General features: G+C 30.3%; 1 protein-coding gene across 1 annotated transcript in view; it reads left to right on the top strand.

The window, feature by feature from the left end:
- LOC129909731 (uncharacterized) overlaps window positions 1-17,471 on the top strand; it is a 62,365-nt gene that overhangs the window by 5,944 nt on the left and 38,950 nt on the right. Inside the window, 2 exon segments of the mRNA XM_055986804.1 lie at window positions 15,762-16,064; window positions 17,372-17,431. Of these exon segments, the coding sequence (XP_055842779.1) occupies window positions 15,853-16,064; window positions 17,372-17,431 (272 nt within the window). The 5' untranslated portion in view covers window positions 15,762-15,852.

Here is a 17,471-nt window from a genome sequence, read left to right as displayed (position 1 = left end):
ATTTAATAGCTAAGTAGTTGTCCGTCACACGTTTTACATACTTGCGTTTAAAGGTTATTATTAAGAAATGATGAATCATATGGAAATAATAATGTCAAAGTCTGGTAATTCATAAATACTCTCGCTTGGATACCTACAAATGAACAATAATATAATTAAAAGCAATTTTACGCTAAGTTTTTTTCTTAGTTTAAGTTGTACGTGGCTTGTATTTGCAACTTTGTTGAGTCATATGTATATCTAACTCAATTAAATTAGCTTATCATGTTATTTTTTTAATTATATGTTTGAGGTTAAATCAATGTAAAGAACAATGTAAGTAACGTTAGAATAATAGATGTTGACTTAATTATAATTCATGACGTTTTCCATTAAGAAATTCTTCTACAACTGTTTCTAAAACAGACTTTTGCTTCTTGATTTCAAGTCAAATTATATACTGATAAAGCTGCTATAGTACATTTGATCATTAGGAGAATTGTTCAAACTTGGTTCAACCTTGGTTCAGGAATTTAACTTGCCGATTTCGGTGGACTAGCTGTGGATTTGGCTATTTTAACATATTATATGGTTTTTGAACCAGTGCTAAACCTCAGCTTTACCAACGATTTGCGAAGATAAAAGTTGCTGAACCACGTATTAAATATTTTTACAACTAGCCCTAATGTCATAACAAGGTTTTAACTTTCATTTTAAAAGCTAAAACCCTGGTTAATCACAGATTCACTTGTTAATTTTCTGTAGAAAAGAAGTTTTACATATGTATCTTAAATACAACCACAAAGAAGTTAAATAGAAACACGAGGACTGGGATTTGAACAAAGTCACTTTTATCAAAACATTACCGAGATGGTTTCTTATTTTCATGAATGATGACCATTCAGAGCCTAGAAATTAAATTCTAAACCTAAGCCAAGATTCCCTTTTAAGTGAAAAACCACAGAAAATACAAAAGTCTAGCGCCTTCGTCAGCTTTATATGGTTTTAGGGACTTCATATACAATGCGAGATTTCCAAAGAATGTGAACATTACAATTTAAGATTATTTTAACTGAATTTAACCAGCTCCCAATTATAAAGAAACCAGCATTGTTAAACCCCTCTTAAACCATAAAAAGCCGCATATTATAGCTGTCAAAATTTTGAATTCCATACTAGAACGCATAAAGCTATAAAAGTGCTAAATCACTTTTGGTTATACCTCCACTCCTAGAAATTGGTGTGCTCTCTTAAGACTATTTTTTAATGCGAGAAATTAATTTTTACATTTGTATTATTTTTTGCTGTTATCCAAAAATGTTTCTTTTTTTTGGACTTCTATAAATAAAGTCACCGTAATAATATAACATTTGGCTAACATCAAGAATTAACGAACGTCATAAAACATATTTCCTGATGATGCGAATGACGATGACCACGTTTCGAAACGCAAATTACAATTATTAATTTAATGAACATTATGAAACACAAATATGTACTCAAGTATACAAACAATTATATGGAGAATGTAATTTGCTAAAGTGAGTGATGGTAATTTTATTGATTTTAGCAAGGCAAGAACCTTAGACAAAAATTAATTTCAATTTTTATGTCACGTATTTGGGCGAAACTAATTCTTAGTCGATAACAAGATGTTTTTATCTATTTTTCAAAAAAGGAAACCAATTACAAAAGGAAATCGTTTTAGTGAAAAAGTATATTTTTTATTATTTTATTAATGTGGCCTTTAGACCAGACAGTTTTTTTTTTATTTCATAAAGCTCTATATCTACATATCTTTATAGAGTCTTATAACCACATATTTTTTAGCCTATATAAGAGCAAGGAGCCATCAAGAATATTATATAGAGAGAGATGGGGAGAGAAAGAGAGAGAAATAGAAAATAACGCAGGGATAACTTTACTTCTGGTATAATTAACTTTATATCTGGTATATTTAACTAATTTATAGTATATTTAACTATTATATTATGATTAAATATATCAGAAGTAAAGTTATCCCTGGTGTTATTTTTTATTTTCAGATTATTACAATTTTAATGACTTTGGGCTGATTTCATAAAGACATTTTAAATATTTATCAGGCTTTTACATCCTAAAATGACGTTTGTTCCATACAAGATACAAAACACGTCATTTAAAAGATTAAAAGCCTGTTAAATGTTTATGAAATCGGCCATTAGTGTCTCAGTTAACAGAAAAAAAAAATCAAAAAGCTGAAATGAAGTTCAACTTAAATATAACAGAATTTATGCGGATTCCACTAATTTTAAGTGGATAAGTTCCACTAATTATAAGTGGGTGGGATTTAAAGTCGACATCGAAACTTTCAACGTTAAGGCTAGGCGCACACATGCGATTTTGATCGCGCGATTATTCAGTCGCAAATTAGATGACAACAATTTCAATGACTGTAGGCACAATTTTCATTGAAAGCCATTGAAATCCTTGTGATCCATTTTTGCGACTGAATAATCGCATGTGTGCGCCTAGCCTTAAAGTGACAATAATTATCTTTCAATACTGACAAATTTCAGTTGTAAATGTTTTGAAAACTGACAGAAACCATGGTTCACGTTAAAAAAAGCGGGGTTTTATAATTAAATAATTGGCAGGTGTGGTAAAAAATGTGGTTTAACGATCTGATTTGAAAGTGCAGAACAATGTAAATCAACCATAAAACCCTTTGTAAATTGCAAGGTAAAAAAGAAAACTCATGAATATACAACACCATCAAAGAAAACAATAACAAACCACAAATTTAAATACTCAAATAGACGTATACTGCAAAATATCATATATCAACCTTAAATCGATAAATCAAGTTCAAAAATGCAACTAACAGCACTCATGTGTTTGCACATAATATATATCCACGATACATTCTTTTGAAACACCAGTTGCGAATGCGACGCAGTAAATAATAATACCATATTAATATTTATGGAAAAGTTTTTGCTGATAGTGAGAGGCTTTTCCAACAAGTTGAAACTACAATATTTTACGGATATTTGAAACATTCATGTAAGGAAAAAACTCCTTATTACCTTATTACTTGTTTTTATGTAAGAGAAGACTTATATCCGTACATCTTCTAATAAGTTTTATTTCTTTATTCGATTTGTATTTAAGTTAAAATTTTAGCTTGCTCTACAGCAGGATAAATTTTTACCTATATTCACCATACAAGTGTCAAAATTTAACCAAAGTGAAAAAATAAACCCAACTTAAAATTTACGGTGTTCTCATTCGTCTCACTTCCCGGCTTATTTTGGCATTTTTATAAGTCCAAGTTTGAAATGAAGTTAAATTGTCTGTTTCCTCTGGCTATTTCTTATTTACCATGAAGTGCGAGTGAGAAAGCAACACAGAAACGTCAAAATGAATCGGCAGAGTGAGGCCAATGTGAAAACCGTTATTGACACATGGCCTAAAATGACACGTTCACACTTATAACTGAGAGTGTGGTGTGTGGATGAGTCATGTTGCTCAAAAATTTTTTAAATCTGTCTTAATCGACATAATGTAGACGCTTCTTAAAGAAAAACTCTTGTGTATTAGAAATAAATGTCATGGATTTTCAGATTTCCGTATATCCGTATTGAACTGTAATACGATAAAACATTAGTTTTTTTTATATTTGTAAACAAAGGAACATTTAAATAACATACTGTTACAATTGTTATCATAAATACTACTTTATAGAAATTTTGATAACGAAATTGCAATATGATACACCTACGAGCGATTTATTTAAAAAGATAAGGAAATGTCAAAAGAGTCATGTCACATTTTACTATTATATGAATGCAATTAATAATACAAAATTAAAACTATCAAAGTGACAATTTACATGGGAAAAAATTAATTGCACCATTAAAATGGGTTTATACTAAGTATGCTTTGCAGATAATAACCTATACTTAGTTCATTCATGCTTGATAGGGGTAGGTTGATACATTTTTAAGCTCTTTAAGCTCTTTTTCGTGCTGTTATAGGAACAAAAAACACACGTTTTTTCACCTCATCAAGCAATTACTTAATACCTTAAGTGCCCAAACACAATGTCTAACGTCATAATAATTAGATTCCTCTATAAAATGAGAGAAAGAGTAAAAAAAAATGTATGTAGATTGTATACCAGTTCATGACATTTATGTAAGACTTTTTTTTTCTGTTTAACCATAATTTTGACGTTTACATAACAATACTGAATAACACACACTTGAAAAGGTAAATGCGTTGCTTCAAGCACAAATTTTATGTTACTTAATGGTTTATGGTTAAGAGAGGTTAGTTGCAGACTTGAAATAATAACTTCGGTCTATTAAAAAAGAAGAAAAAAAAAAAAAAAAAGAAATAATAATTTAAATTCACGCAAATGATAAAAATCTGACCGCATAAGGTAAGAGTGATAGGTAACCAACCGGTCGGCAAATCTATGTGAGAAATAATTGCTTTGCAAATTATAGAATGGTAATTATATTCATGTCTTAACATTGTCAAAACTTATATGTACGTTATGAGGTCGTATTTTGTGTTGATTGAAGTTTGTACATTTATGTGGTTGTTGGTTTTTGTGAATGGTAAAATTTCAAGCTCTATATTATCATTGAGCATCATCATGTGTGTAATTTCATATTTCAATTAACATGACACGCATTTGACTAGAAGGGATGTGTTTCTGTTTTTTTTTCTCTTTCCAGGCTCTTAACTTTCAAAATTGATGGTTTTTAAATAATTTGTTAATTTCATTTTAGCACGCTTGTCCAACGTTTGTTTTTATTAGGTTTTTTGTTTTATAATTATTATTATATTCTGCAACAGTTGAACACATTCACCAAACACCGGGAAAGTATAGGTATCAGTATAACAATCGTGCGTCAAAGTTAATTAAAAAAAAAAAAATATATGAAGCTGTTTTCTTTCTTCGTGACGAAAGGTGAATGCAATGCACTTGCATGAACTTTTTATCAGGAAACTTAATGAGCGTAGCATATTGCAGGAGTTTTTTTTTTATTTACGTAAAATATTAGTTAACTATGTTCATTTAGGAAGTTTGTTTAACTGGAACTCTAACAGAGATGTCAGTAATGAGTAATGACTAATGACCAATCAAGTTCATTACAGCTTCTGGTTTTGGGCATTTTTGGGATCTTTGAATTGAACTACCTCCACGTTAGGAGGTAGTTCATTTCGAAAGAAGACGTAATTTTGATGCCAGTAATAGCCACTACCTATAAGTATCTTAAGTGAATAGTCATACATCATTGTTTCATTTATTCACAAACGTCAAATCTGTACCTTGGTTAAACTGTCAATTGTTTATACACCTCTTAAAACAGAAATGACAACTATTTATCGTTATAACTCGTGTAAATGAGGCATTATCCTTTCAGGCAGTCAACGAAGTTGGGGAGCACTAACAAATAAAGACAAATAGACAAACGCCATTTAGTAGTTAACAGATTGATCAAAATGTCATTGGGACTGAATTTGGTGTCGTATCATTTAGTCATTCAAACTCTCTTTTCCCATGGGCTAAATCCTAGGGACCCTTCAAGTATTAAGCTGCAGCTGAATAGAATGTGTCACGTCACTTAGCGACTTAAATGACAGATGTCAAAAAAATCGCTTTTCAAAATCGCTAAGCGACGAGTAACTGTATTCTGAGCAAACAACTTTCTCACTTTTGACATCTGTCAGAAATTAGACAGGTCTTTAGTATAAGACGAAATTTTGTAAAACATAACTAATAAGGAATTATTGGTATTATAACTTAAACAGAACAGTGAGTGATAAACTCAAAGGAAATGTGTCAGTTGAATAGGCTCAATTAACTCTTCTGTTTTCCTCCTTCCTAGGTACCTACTTTGGTACCCGAAACCTGCAAATATCTTCCATTCTGAGGAAGGGACAACAAGAACCGGGCATATTTTTTTAAATCTGAAGTTCTTTCATTAAATGACACATAGTGAAATTGCCTAGAAAACATATTTGTGTTTTTGAAAAGAATAACTCAAATGATTTTAAGGGCATTGAGTGAGTCACGTTATATTGTAAGCACCACTTGTATCCATCACTCTTTGATAAATATTACTCACGCCTTATGAATACCTAATGTATGAATATTTGTTGGGGATTTTTTGTTGAATTTAGCAAGATAAAGTAAAAGTTCTCAATTAAAAATTGATTTTGAACGAAATATTTGCTTATCTTATCCACTATTAAGGTTGACTCAGTCGTCACAAGTTTAAGATGATAGGGTTTAATTTTTTGACATTAAATTAAGATATGGAATATGAGTAATTTTGTGTAACTTCTTTGACGGTGTTGACTTGCTTGACTTCACCGACTCATTTTGACATTTCTATGAGTCCAAAGATTTTAAATGAGTTTAAAATTTGTTGCTGTTTTGTGTTCCTCTTTCTCATAATGAAGTGCAAGTGAGAAAGCAACATTGAAAAGTCAAAATGAGTCGGTTTACTGAGTCCAATGTGAGCACTGAGCACCATAGTTTTTAAAATGTCAGGAATTTTTTGGAACAATTTGGTAGTATCAACTAGAATCAAAAATCTCCCTTCAAATTGTTTTATTAAAAATTACGCCTGGGGTTTTTGATGGGTTGAACACAGAAACTGTGTGTAAATCTCTCGGTTATGGAATAGTTAATGTAGATGGCGTTGATGCTTGTTTCAGGACTTTTAGATTCGCTTCTTCTTTGCGATTGAGTTCAATTATAAAGGAGTTTTTTTTAAGAAGTGTAAAGCCAAAGAGGTATAGTTTTAAGGTATTTAATTTGAATCACAAGAAAAATAATCATGTGAATAAAACACTGACGGATAAAGTTATCTTTATCACGTGTTAAGAAAACCATAACCAGGTGATTTATTAACGTGACGTTTTAACAGTCGTGTGATGCATAATAAATGGGTAATATCTTCTAATAGATTAGTATTAAAAGGGTGTTTTTTCGATAATAAGTTAAATTGACAATATTAATCAAGAAAGATATTTTGTTTTAACGTTATGTGATTGACGTGATAAGCAACGCAATAAAATATCATACGAATTAGGTCAATAGACAAAGGACATACCGTCCGTCATGTGGCAGAAATTACACTTTGATTGGGTGTTTAAAGTTTTTTTAAATGCCTCTAAATATCACATGTTAGCTCTTTAAGTTATATAACGTTAAAAAAAATTTAAACTTTTAGCTTTTAGGACATTGGAACAAATTTACTTCGGATTTTTGGTATTTCTTCTCCAAAAAAATAAAATAAAGATTTTATTTCAATTTTAATTAAGATTACTAATCTGATTACTTCTACTACCTTCATATTTGCCTATCCTAGCATCTCGCGTTCGTGTCATCTTTTGTACTCGGTTAAATCAGCTCTATTACACTTGAAGCCTAGTAGTAAATGTTGTAGATCATCTTCTCCTAAGTAGTTTACCGTCGTTTCTATTATCGATCAAAACTTTTGGTTGATGTTATGCGGGTTGGCAAGATGAAATCGATAATCTAGTATTACCAACTACTCACTTACATCTACTCGAGATGTTGGAGATGAACACTACACATCCCTATCCACGATTAAAGCAGATAGATGGTTGACTACTCATGAGGATACGATCTAGTACCTTTACAACTAAATCTAATCATGCTCTTCTGCTCGAATTGTACAAATTGCAGTGATTTCGTTTAGAAGGCTTTTCATTCAAAACTCTAATTATAGACCAGTGCCAATAATTTTTGAAAATAAAAAAATTATTAGCAGCATATGGATGGTGGGAAAATTTAGGATAAATGGTATATGAAAGGGGAAAAATAAATTGCCCACAAAAAAATTGGGGGAAAGGGGGTGGGTGGGCGAAAAAGTGGGGTGGGTGTCAAAAATCATGGTTTTTTACGATTTCTGTCAAAACTAGACGTCCTATCGAAAAAAGTCAAATGCAAAAGTTGTAGGTAGTATAAATGTCTACAACTTTTACTCAAACAATTTTTTCTATAACCTCAAAAATATTGAAAAAAATGCAAAAATACGATTTTTTGATTTTTTATTTTTATCTTTTACAAAAATGGTTGGATTTTAACAAAACTTGGTTAAATACTACTTTGTTATGTTTTCTATCTATTAAACATTTTTTTTTGAGCAAAAAGTGATTTTTTGGATTTTTGACGAATTTTATTTGAAAAAATAGCCTATTTTTCAATCAAAAAAGTTACCGAAAAAATTTTTGATTTTTGAAAAGTTTGAAACGAAATTATTTAGATTAAAACCTATTATTTAATATTGTTGGGAAAAACTATACTTTTGTTTTAGAAAATATTGAGAAAAATTGAAAAAAACAAAAAAAAAAAATAATTTTCCATAGAAACTAAATTATACTTTTCTAATGGCCTTTGACCTTCTTAATTTGAATCTAGCATTAGATTAGCTCTAACGTGAAAAGTTTTTGAGATATTGAATTTTGAACGTCCAAAACACTATTTTTGTGATGTTTTGCATAGTAATATCTCAAAAACGTGATGTGATAGAATTTTTCTGACTTCGGATTCGAGCTCAGCGCACAAAAAACCATTAGAAAAATATACTTTGATTTCTATAAAAAAAAAACTTTTTGACTAGTGAATTCGAACAGGGAAGAAAAAATCGAGTGCCTTGTTCAAATTCACTAGTCAAAAAGTTTTTTTTTATAGAAATCAAAGTATATTTTTCTAATGGTTTTTTGTGCGCTGAGCTTGAATCCGAAGTCAGAAAAATTCTATCACATCACGTTTTTGAGATATTACTATGCAAAACATCACAAAAATAGTGTTTTGGACGTTCAAAATTCAATATCTCAAAAACTTTTCACGTTAGAGCTAATCTAATGCTAGATTCAAATTAAGAAGGTCAAAGGCCATTAGAAAAGTATAATTTAGTTTCTATGGAAAATTATTTTTCGCCAATATTACTGTCATTTACGGAAAAAACGATCTTAAAAATCGTTTTTTTGTTTTTTTCAATTTTTCTCAATATTTTCTAAAACAAAAGTATAGTTTTTCCACACAATATTAAATAATAGGTTTTAATCTAAATAATTTCATTTCAAACTTTTCAAAAATCAAAAATTTTTTCGGTAACTTTTTTGATTGAAAAATAGGCTATTTTTTCAAATAAAATTCGTCAAAAATCCAAAAATTCACTTTTTGCTCAAAAAAAATGTTTAATAGATAGAAAACATAACAAAGTAGTTTTTAACCAAGTTTTGTTAAAATCCAACCATTTTTGTAAAAGATAAAAATAAAAAATAAAAAAATCGTATTTTTGCATTTTTTTCAATATTTTTGAGGTTATAGACAAAATTGTTTAAGTAAAAGTTGTAGACATTTATACTACCTACAACTTTTGCATTTGACTTTTTTCGATAGGACGTCTAGTTTTGACAGAAATCGTAAAAAACCATGATTTTTGACACCCACCCCACTTTTTCGCCCACCCACCCCCTTTCCCCCAATTTTTTTGTGGGCAATTTATTTTTCCCCTTTCATATACCATTTATCCTAAATTTTCCCACCACCCTTATGCTGCTAATAATTTGTTCAACTTTTGACCTCTGAAAACCGGATTGGCACTGGTCTATTAAGTACTCACCAGTTTATTAGGTCGTAAACAGACTACTCCTGTGTTAACTAAAAACTTAATCTATTACTTAAATCATTCCCATTTTTTATCTATTGTGTTTGGTAGAAGTGTAGTAGGTACTAGATCTATTAATCATCTACTCATGAGTAGCTTACCATCACCAATAGATATTCAAATCGCATTCCTTCCATGCAAAATAATTAATAACCTGAATGAAACACATTTGTAATTAAATTATCAACACTTGATTTGATAGTGCGAAAACTCTCTAGAGTTTGTGTATACAATAGATGAGTCATTCTCCTTTTCCTATACAGTTTTTATAGGCATACAAATATGATATCTAAAAAATTATTGAAAAAGTTCTTATGTATACAATTATTATTATTCCTTATCGAATTTTGCTTATCAATTTTATAGTATGCAAGTTGACTATAAACCCAAAGGTTTTTTTTTTATATTATAACAAACAGTAAATTTAATTTGAAAATTCAGTTAGCAGTCTGTCGGACAAGAAGTCGTACTCGCGAAAAATTTAAAACAGCAATTCCCTGTCGACTTGGGGTTCGTTGCAGCTTTCTCGGTATTAATTTATTGAAAAATAATATTTTAATAGCTGGAGTGTGTACATAATAATTTATTTATGTTAACCTTTGACATTTAGGTACTAAAGGTTATTTTATGTTTATTGTTATTACCTGTCAATCTAGTACATGAATTATTCAAATAATAATCTAACATTGTGAAATAAAATCGGTCACAGTGAATTTAATCAATTTTTACAAAAATTCTACGAACTGTCAAATACTTTTCGCTTTGAGTGGATCATTAAAAAAAGAACTTATCGTATGTTAATAACGACTTGTTGACATACAAATTAAGAAAGTGGTTTTCGAGAAAAAATGCCAATTTAACAATTGTTGATCTACTTATAGCCATATACATAGTAAGGTTCCAAAGTACTTACATACCCTAATCTAGTACCGTCATCTACATAATTTTTTGATCGAAAGCTTTAAATGTGTGATTCTTTTTAAATCACTAGTACCTACTCGTAAAATACTTATGAGTACTTTGTCATCGTGATGGAACTAATAACCTTCATAAAAAAATCTTAATTCCTTCAAATGTTTGTGCATAGGTACATATAATCTTTGATTTTTTTTTAAATAAAATGTGCAAAATAATATCAGAATGAAAAATGTTTATCATGATTATTAGATTTTCTGTCTGGAAACGTTATCTTGTTTCAATGGTCAGGTGTGTTTAAAGATAAATTACCTTACGTTTGTACAGAAGTTTGTGAATTTATTGTTTGAGCGGTATCTGGACTTTAGTATTTGGATTTCCTGCTTGTTATGTCTCAAGAGGCAAATAAACATAATCGAAATATAAATATAATAAAAAACGTCAATGATTCCATTTTCTTGACCTGATTATTAAAATTATTTTAGTAAAAGTTCCTTTTTAAAAATCTAAATAACAGTATAGCGGTTATAGCTTGTCAGTTTTTTTTCCATCTTCTCGAAGAAAATTTTCGGTGTTTTTTTTGGACTGGGTGTTTGGCTCAAAGAAAAATGCACCGACTTTATAGCGATTCACCTTTTATCAATTGTTATTTCTGAAGGCTTTTAACTCTTTCTAACTTTGATGGATATAGCTACTGGCAAGAAATGTTCAGAAAAATGGGGAAAATCTGAAGAAGGATTTTCAATTGACGTTCTAAAGGAAATCAGTGACCAGCTTCAGTAAAATGAATGAACGAACAAAAGAATTTCCATAACGTTGTGAAAAACGGACAAAACCGTTTTTACGTAATGCATGGAGAGAAAGTTAATAGAATACAAATTCCTCTTGTCGTAAGAAGACACTAAGCCCAATAACCACCCTGTTCTTTTGGAGATGGTAAACTAATCTTGAGAAGATAATCTAGTACATTTACTACTAGATTTACTTAGATGGGAATTTTATGGTACCTACTGATCCTGAGACCAATTAGAAATGATCGGGTCAGAGGTAAACCAGTGGAAAGTAAAGTATTGAAACAACTTTGTTGAAATTTGGGAGTTGTAAGATTAGACGTTTTAACAGTTAAAGCTGTGAACTAGAAAATATATTTATAGAAAAGGGTATAGATGAGTTTGCTTTGTGCGTCCAACAAACAAAATAACCCTGTTCCATTGGAGGTGGTAGTTTACTACTATGTAGTAGATGTTTTGGTTAATCTAGTACTATTATCTACTCATGCTCTTCTTCCCGAGTAGATACGATTTGTATTAAATTAGTTGAAAATGCGTTCCATTGAAAATCGCTAGTAAACTACTAGTAGTACTTTGCCACCTCCCAAAGGAACAGGGCTAATAGCGACACAGTGTAACAAACGCCGTTGTTTTTAAGAGATGATGACAACAAATTAAATTTTCTACCACTGCAAAGATAAAAGATAAATAATTTACTTTACCTTCGCTTCATAATAATTTTAGGCCGTATGAGAGTAAATTGACGAAAAAAAAAACGCCTAAGAAGTCAACCCTGTGAACAATACTTAATCTGTCAAAAGCAGTTTGGAAGAGCTTCATTTTACGTGAAATCACTGTCAAATTATTATCAGTCTATGAGGTAGTGGCTCGCTTAGTTTGCCTTCCATTAATTCAACACTGGATTTTTTTTTAGTGGTAACTGTGTATCTCTCCACCAACAATGAATAGTAGAATGCACCATCGAAAATTGATCTTAAAATTGTCGGGTGCCACATCTAAAATATAGACAAAAGTACCCCGCAACCTTATTTATTAATTTTACTATTAAGGCTTTTTTTTTTTGGCATTTCATAAATTTTCTTATTTGACCAAACTATGACAGTATTAGTTAAGTGACAATTTTTTCTTTAAAATAAGGTTGTGATATAGATTTTAGAAGTGGTAGTTCTATTTTTTAATTTTCTGTATCTTTCATTTGACACCAATTTCATTATGAGCTAAGTATTGTAAATGTTTTCTTCTTACGTTGATTTTCCAAGATGTTTTCTGCTGTCAAAAAAACGTTAAGAAAAATGTTTGAACTTAACCTTAAATTTCATTGTTTACATTGTTAGAGTTATTTCACAAATCAATACTCGATTATTTCTATTACGTAGGCACTTCCTATAGTGATAGAAAATCGATTTATTTTGCCACTTCAAAAGCCGCACTATTGGTATTTTCAAAGAATTCCTGTAAATTTTTTCAAGTAGGTAGGTACATAAATAACTGTCCCACAAAGAATTCAAGTTTTTATCAAAAAAATAATTAATTAAATTCTTTTTCCGATAAAAACACTTACGACTTACACATGTACGAAATTAGAAATATAAATGAAAAGACCTCTTAAAAGTTTGAAGTGCTTCAAATCTTATCAAATATCTTGTAATTCATATAAATAGCTGGCAACCCTTTAATTTCCTGGTGCATCTGTACTTGGTATTGTGTGTAAATGAATTTATTTTTTTTTTCAAAACAATCAAACATTTCAACACGTGCCGCACATGCGCGTAGGAAGGGGGGGTCCTGGGTGGGCCAGGCCCACCCTAGAAAATCCATGGCCCACTCTAGAAAAATTGACAGTACTATGGAACTTTTAAGCCAGAACTATAATTGGAGGAAGCAGTCGGAAGCTTATGTCAAATTCACATTTTTGTTGTTGTTTTCTTTGTCTTTTTGATAAGTTTTCATCCGTCGAGTGCGGTTGCGAGCACTGTTGCCGTCCGTTTTATGTTCATCCGACAATTATAGTTCTGGCTTTAGTCTGGTATTAGCTCCCACTGACAGTTTTTTTTTTTTTTTCATAATATCGCTTGCTGAGAATTATAAGGTTGTTTGCTATAGTATAAGTACATACCTCGTTTATATGAGCAGACTCAGGGCCAGTTGTACAAACGTGGTTCAGCTTCGGATCAGGAATTTAACTCGTCGATTTCGGCGGATGAGCAGTGGATCAACTTTATTTAAAGAATGGATCTAGCTATTTCAACCTATATGGACCTAGAACCAGTGCTAAAAGTCAAATTTACCACCGAATTCAGAAGATAAGAGTTGCTGAACCATGGATTTAATATTTGTACAACTGGCCCTCAAAGGCCGGATTCAATAATTAGCTTTTTCAACTTAAAATTTTGGCACAAGACTTTATTTTGATATTTAGGCCGTGTGTGAATCGGGTAAAATATTTAGACGAGAATACATTTTTGACACTTTTGAGGTGAAAAGATAATTTCAGTTGTCAAAATAAACATTATGAGTGTGTATTAGGGAAAATTAATATTTTTCAATATACATATTTTATTTTATTGATGATGAAAAAAATTGTTAGTGAATGGGCAGGTTCAGAAACGTTAGGGACTAAATATTTAGGTAATTTCTCGGTCTCTGATTGGTCAGCTGTCAAAAAAAATCATTCCAATTTAGGTAATTTTGTTGGAAAGCTGACTGGAAAGTTAGGCAAGAAAATTTTCCCTAAACATTTAGGAAAGTTTTTTTTGTCAACATGACAGCAGATTGTTTTTAATTAAAGAATTAATTTAGCAAAATTAAATTTATTTGTGCGAAAAACAACTAAAAAGTGCATTATCGGTTATAATTAATTTTATTTATTCATTACAGTTAAGTGAAATTTGGTGTCTTACCCATGCGACCGGTAAAATTCTTAAATAAATTTCGAAATTTGACAATAGCATCTAATCCAAACTAATTTAGTCAATTTGCTCAAATTTCCGTTCAGAAAATGACGTTGCCTAAATATCTAGTCCCTAATATTGGGCAGGTTCAGAAACGTTAGGGACTAAATATTTAGGTAATTTCTCGGCCTCTGATTGGTCAGCTGTCAAAAAAAATTCTTCCAATTTAGGTAATTTTGTTGGAAAGCTGACTGGAAAATTAGGCAAGAAAATTTTACTTAAAAATCTAGGAAAGTTTTTTTTGTCAACATGACAGCTGATTGTTTTAAATTACAGAATTTCGTCAGCAAAATTGAATTTATTCGTGTGAAAAACGCGTTAAAAGTGTAGTATCGGTTATAATTAATATTATTTATTTATTAAAGTAAAGTTAAATTCGGTGTTTGCCCCATGTGGCCTTAATTAAATTTCGAAATTTGACAATAACATGATATCCAAACTAATTTAGTCAATTTACTCAAATTTCCGTTCAGAATATGACGTTGCCTAAATATTTAGTCCCTAATATTTCCTGAACTTGAACATTTCCTGAACGTGCCCAATGGCAACACAAAAATAAAATTCACAGGAAAATGTGTGTTGGAAGCTTATGTTAATATTTATAAATTAATTTGACATCATTAATTCTTTTGTTTTGCAGAAAAAAAAAATATATCTACGTTAAAAATTTATTCAAATTCACACAGGTAAATTAAGCCAAAGATAATTTTTTTACTAACCAGACATTCAAATTTCTTAACTTAACCCAATGCCCAAAATTTAATTTCCTACATTTCGGCTTAGGTTTTCAAGTAAAAAATAAAAAGCAAATAAAATAAAATTGACAGCTTGGTAAGGTCAGTTTTTAAAGCCAATCGCTGTCATATATTTTGAATGAATTCAACATGTGTGTCCATCAAAATAAAAGTGCTGTAACTCCATCCAATTGCATTTCGAGATAACAAGCTTTTAAAAAAAGGAATTCCATATACCTAACACCACACAATATAAAAACAAAAAACAGTAACTATCAAAGATATATTGCGTAATTGGAGTTGATTCCTCTTTATATTGAATGATATTAACAAAATACGATACCATTAATCAAAAAACACCTTTTTTAAAAAAATTGAGTTACACAACCATTATTTTTGACAAAATTTAAGTTATTTACAACAACAGAACTTGGCGAATAATTTGCCATTGTAGGGAGCAAAGTAAAAAAAAAATGCATGGCTTCAGGTGGACGATATCATCTGGCCCACCCTAGACAAAATCTCTAGCTACGCCCATGGTGCCGCATGTGTAAACTTGTACACTCTTCAATTTGTTGTCAAAGTAAAGGGCATTTTAGACCAAATTACTTAGATAGTAATAGATATAAATTTATGTAATTGGTATAAAAATAATCTTTGTTTTTGTTTTCTCTTTATTTTCAGCTTATTTGTGATATAATAGATACTAAAAATATTTAAACGACAAAACCAATGCATATATAAACGAAATTTTAATTTTATAAACAAAAAAAAAATGGTTACAAGTAATTTTGACAAATTTCGACTACTCCTATGGAAGAACTGGATCTTACAATGGAATCACAAAATCCAACTTTGTGTAGAATTAATATTACCAGCAATATTCTCCATGCTTTTAGTTCTGGTGCGAACGTTGGTAGACATAGAGTATTCACCTGAAACGAGATATGATCAACCATTACCGATAGACAATCTTAATTTATTAAAGTAAGTTTTATTTATAAATTTTATTTTTAAATTTAAATATTTTATCAATATGAAACTTCCTTATGCAATAAAGATAATAAATATGCAGTTAATTGGACTCAATATCTGTATAACCCACGCGTATCCTGCCTCAGACCCTTCACTATAATACAGCACAAAATCAAACTTTATTTTTGTGGTCTGACATGCAGTTTATTATTTGTTTATTATTTTGCTTTTTTTTATCTACACCAATATAATTCATAAATGTCAGTTTAAGGTGAATAATTAGGGAACAGTTTTTTCCGAGTTAAATCTTAGTTTAATCAGAGTTAAACTGAACCAATATGATGGTGATGGCATATTTTTGACAGTTAAATTGACACTTAATGAAAACTATTCTTTTACTATTGAAACTTAAGTCTGTTATACCTTATTGGAAGATCTTTCAATATTGATATAAGCTATAGATAGGTATCTTCCAACTGCAAAACCAAATTGATTAATATTTTTTTGCAATATTGTAAGATTTTTCAACAATGCTTAAAGTGGCGATGTCATTTTTTTTTCATACATTTAATGTTTCTTTACTTAAAAATTGCTCCAGATTTATATCAGACTTAGGTGAATATTGTACTAGATTTGAATTGAATAAATCAACAATAGCCGCCTTTATTTGGAAAGGGTAGTCTACTCATGAGTAGATAATTAGAATATCTATAGTACTATAATTTGCACACGATCTTCTGCTTGAATATATAGGATGTGTAGTTCATAGTACTAGATTTCTATACTCATAAGTAGTCTACCACCCCGCAGCTATTGTGTATCTAATCTACTGTTTTTTTTTCACTGAAAAAGTGATTTAAAGTCAACTCGGAGTTCGACGTAAATTGTACTAGATTTTCAAAAATTAAGAACATCAACAATGGCTACGTTTTTTTTTAGGTGGTAGTTAACTCTTGAGTAGAAATCTAGTAGATACTACCAAATACACATTTCGGTGAGTATTTACAATAGATTGTTAAAGTCAAACTCGTTCGAATTTTTGTAGCAGTCACCGGCTGGCAAAGTAAAGCAAATGTCACTTTGTACCTCTTCCCTTAGTTAGAGTTTATTTAAGGTGGACACAATTGCGAAATTTTAATATTTTAGCCTAAATCATGTCATAAACTGTCAAAAAAAGCTACATTTTTCTCATAATTTTTTATTTTATTTTGTCATTTAATAAAAATTTAATTTTTATGTTTAAAATTCGAATTGGATTTAAAGCACACTTTCATATCGCTTTTACACGTTCTTTGTCATTTTTTCCTCCCTCCATTTAGGTCACTTTTTGGACGTTCGGCGATACTCAGGAAAATAAAAAGGAAGACATTCCGGCCAAGGCAAGATCACAATGCTCTTTTTATAGTTAAAATCGATCAT

Source organism: Episyrphus balteatus, chromosome 2 (genome assembly GCF_945859705.1).
Source record: "Episyrphus balteatus chromosome 2, idEpiBalt1.1, whole genome shotgun sequence".
NCBI lineage: Eukaryota > Metazoa > Arthropoda > Insecta > Diptera > Syrphidae > Episyrphus > Episyrphus balteatus.
The sequence above is the reverse complement of the archived record's forward strand: the minus strand, read 5'-3'. Positions and strand labels throughout refer to the sequence as shown.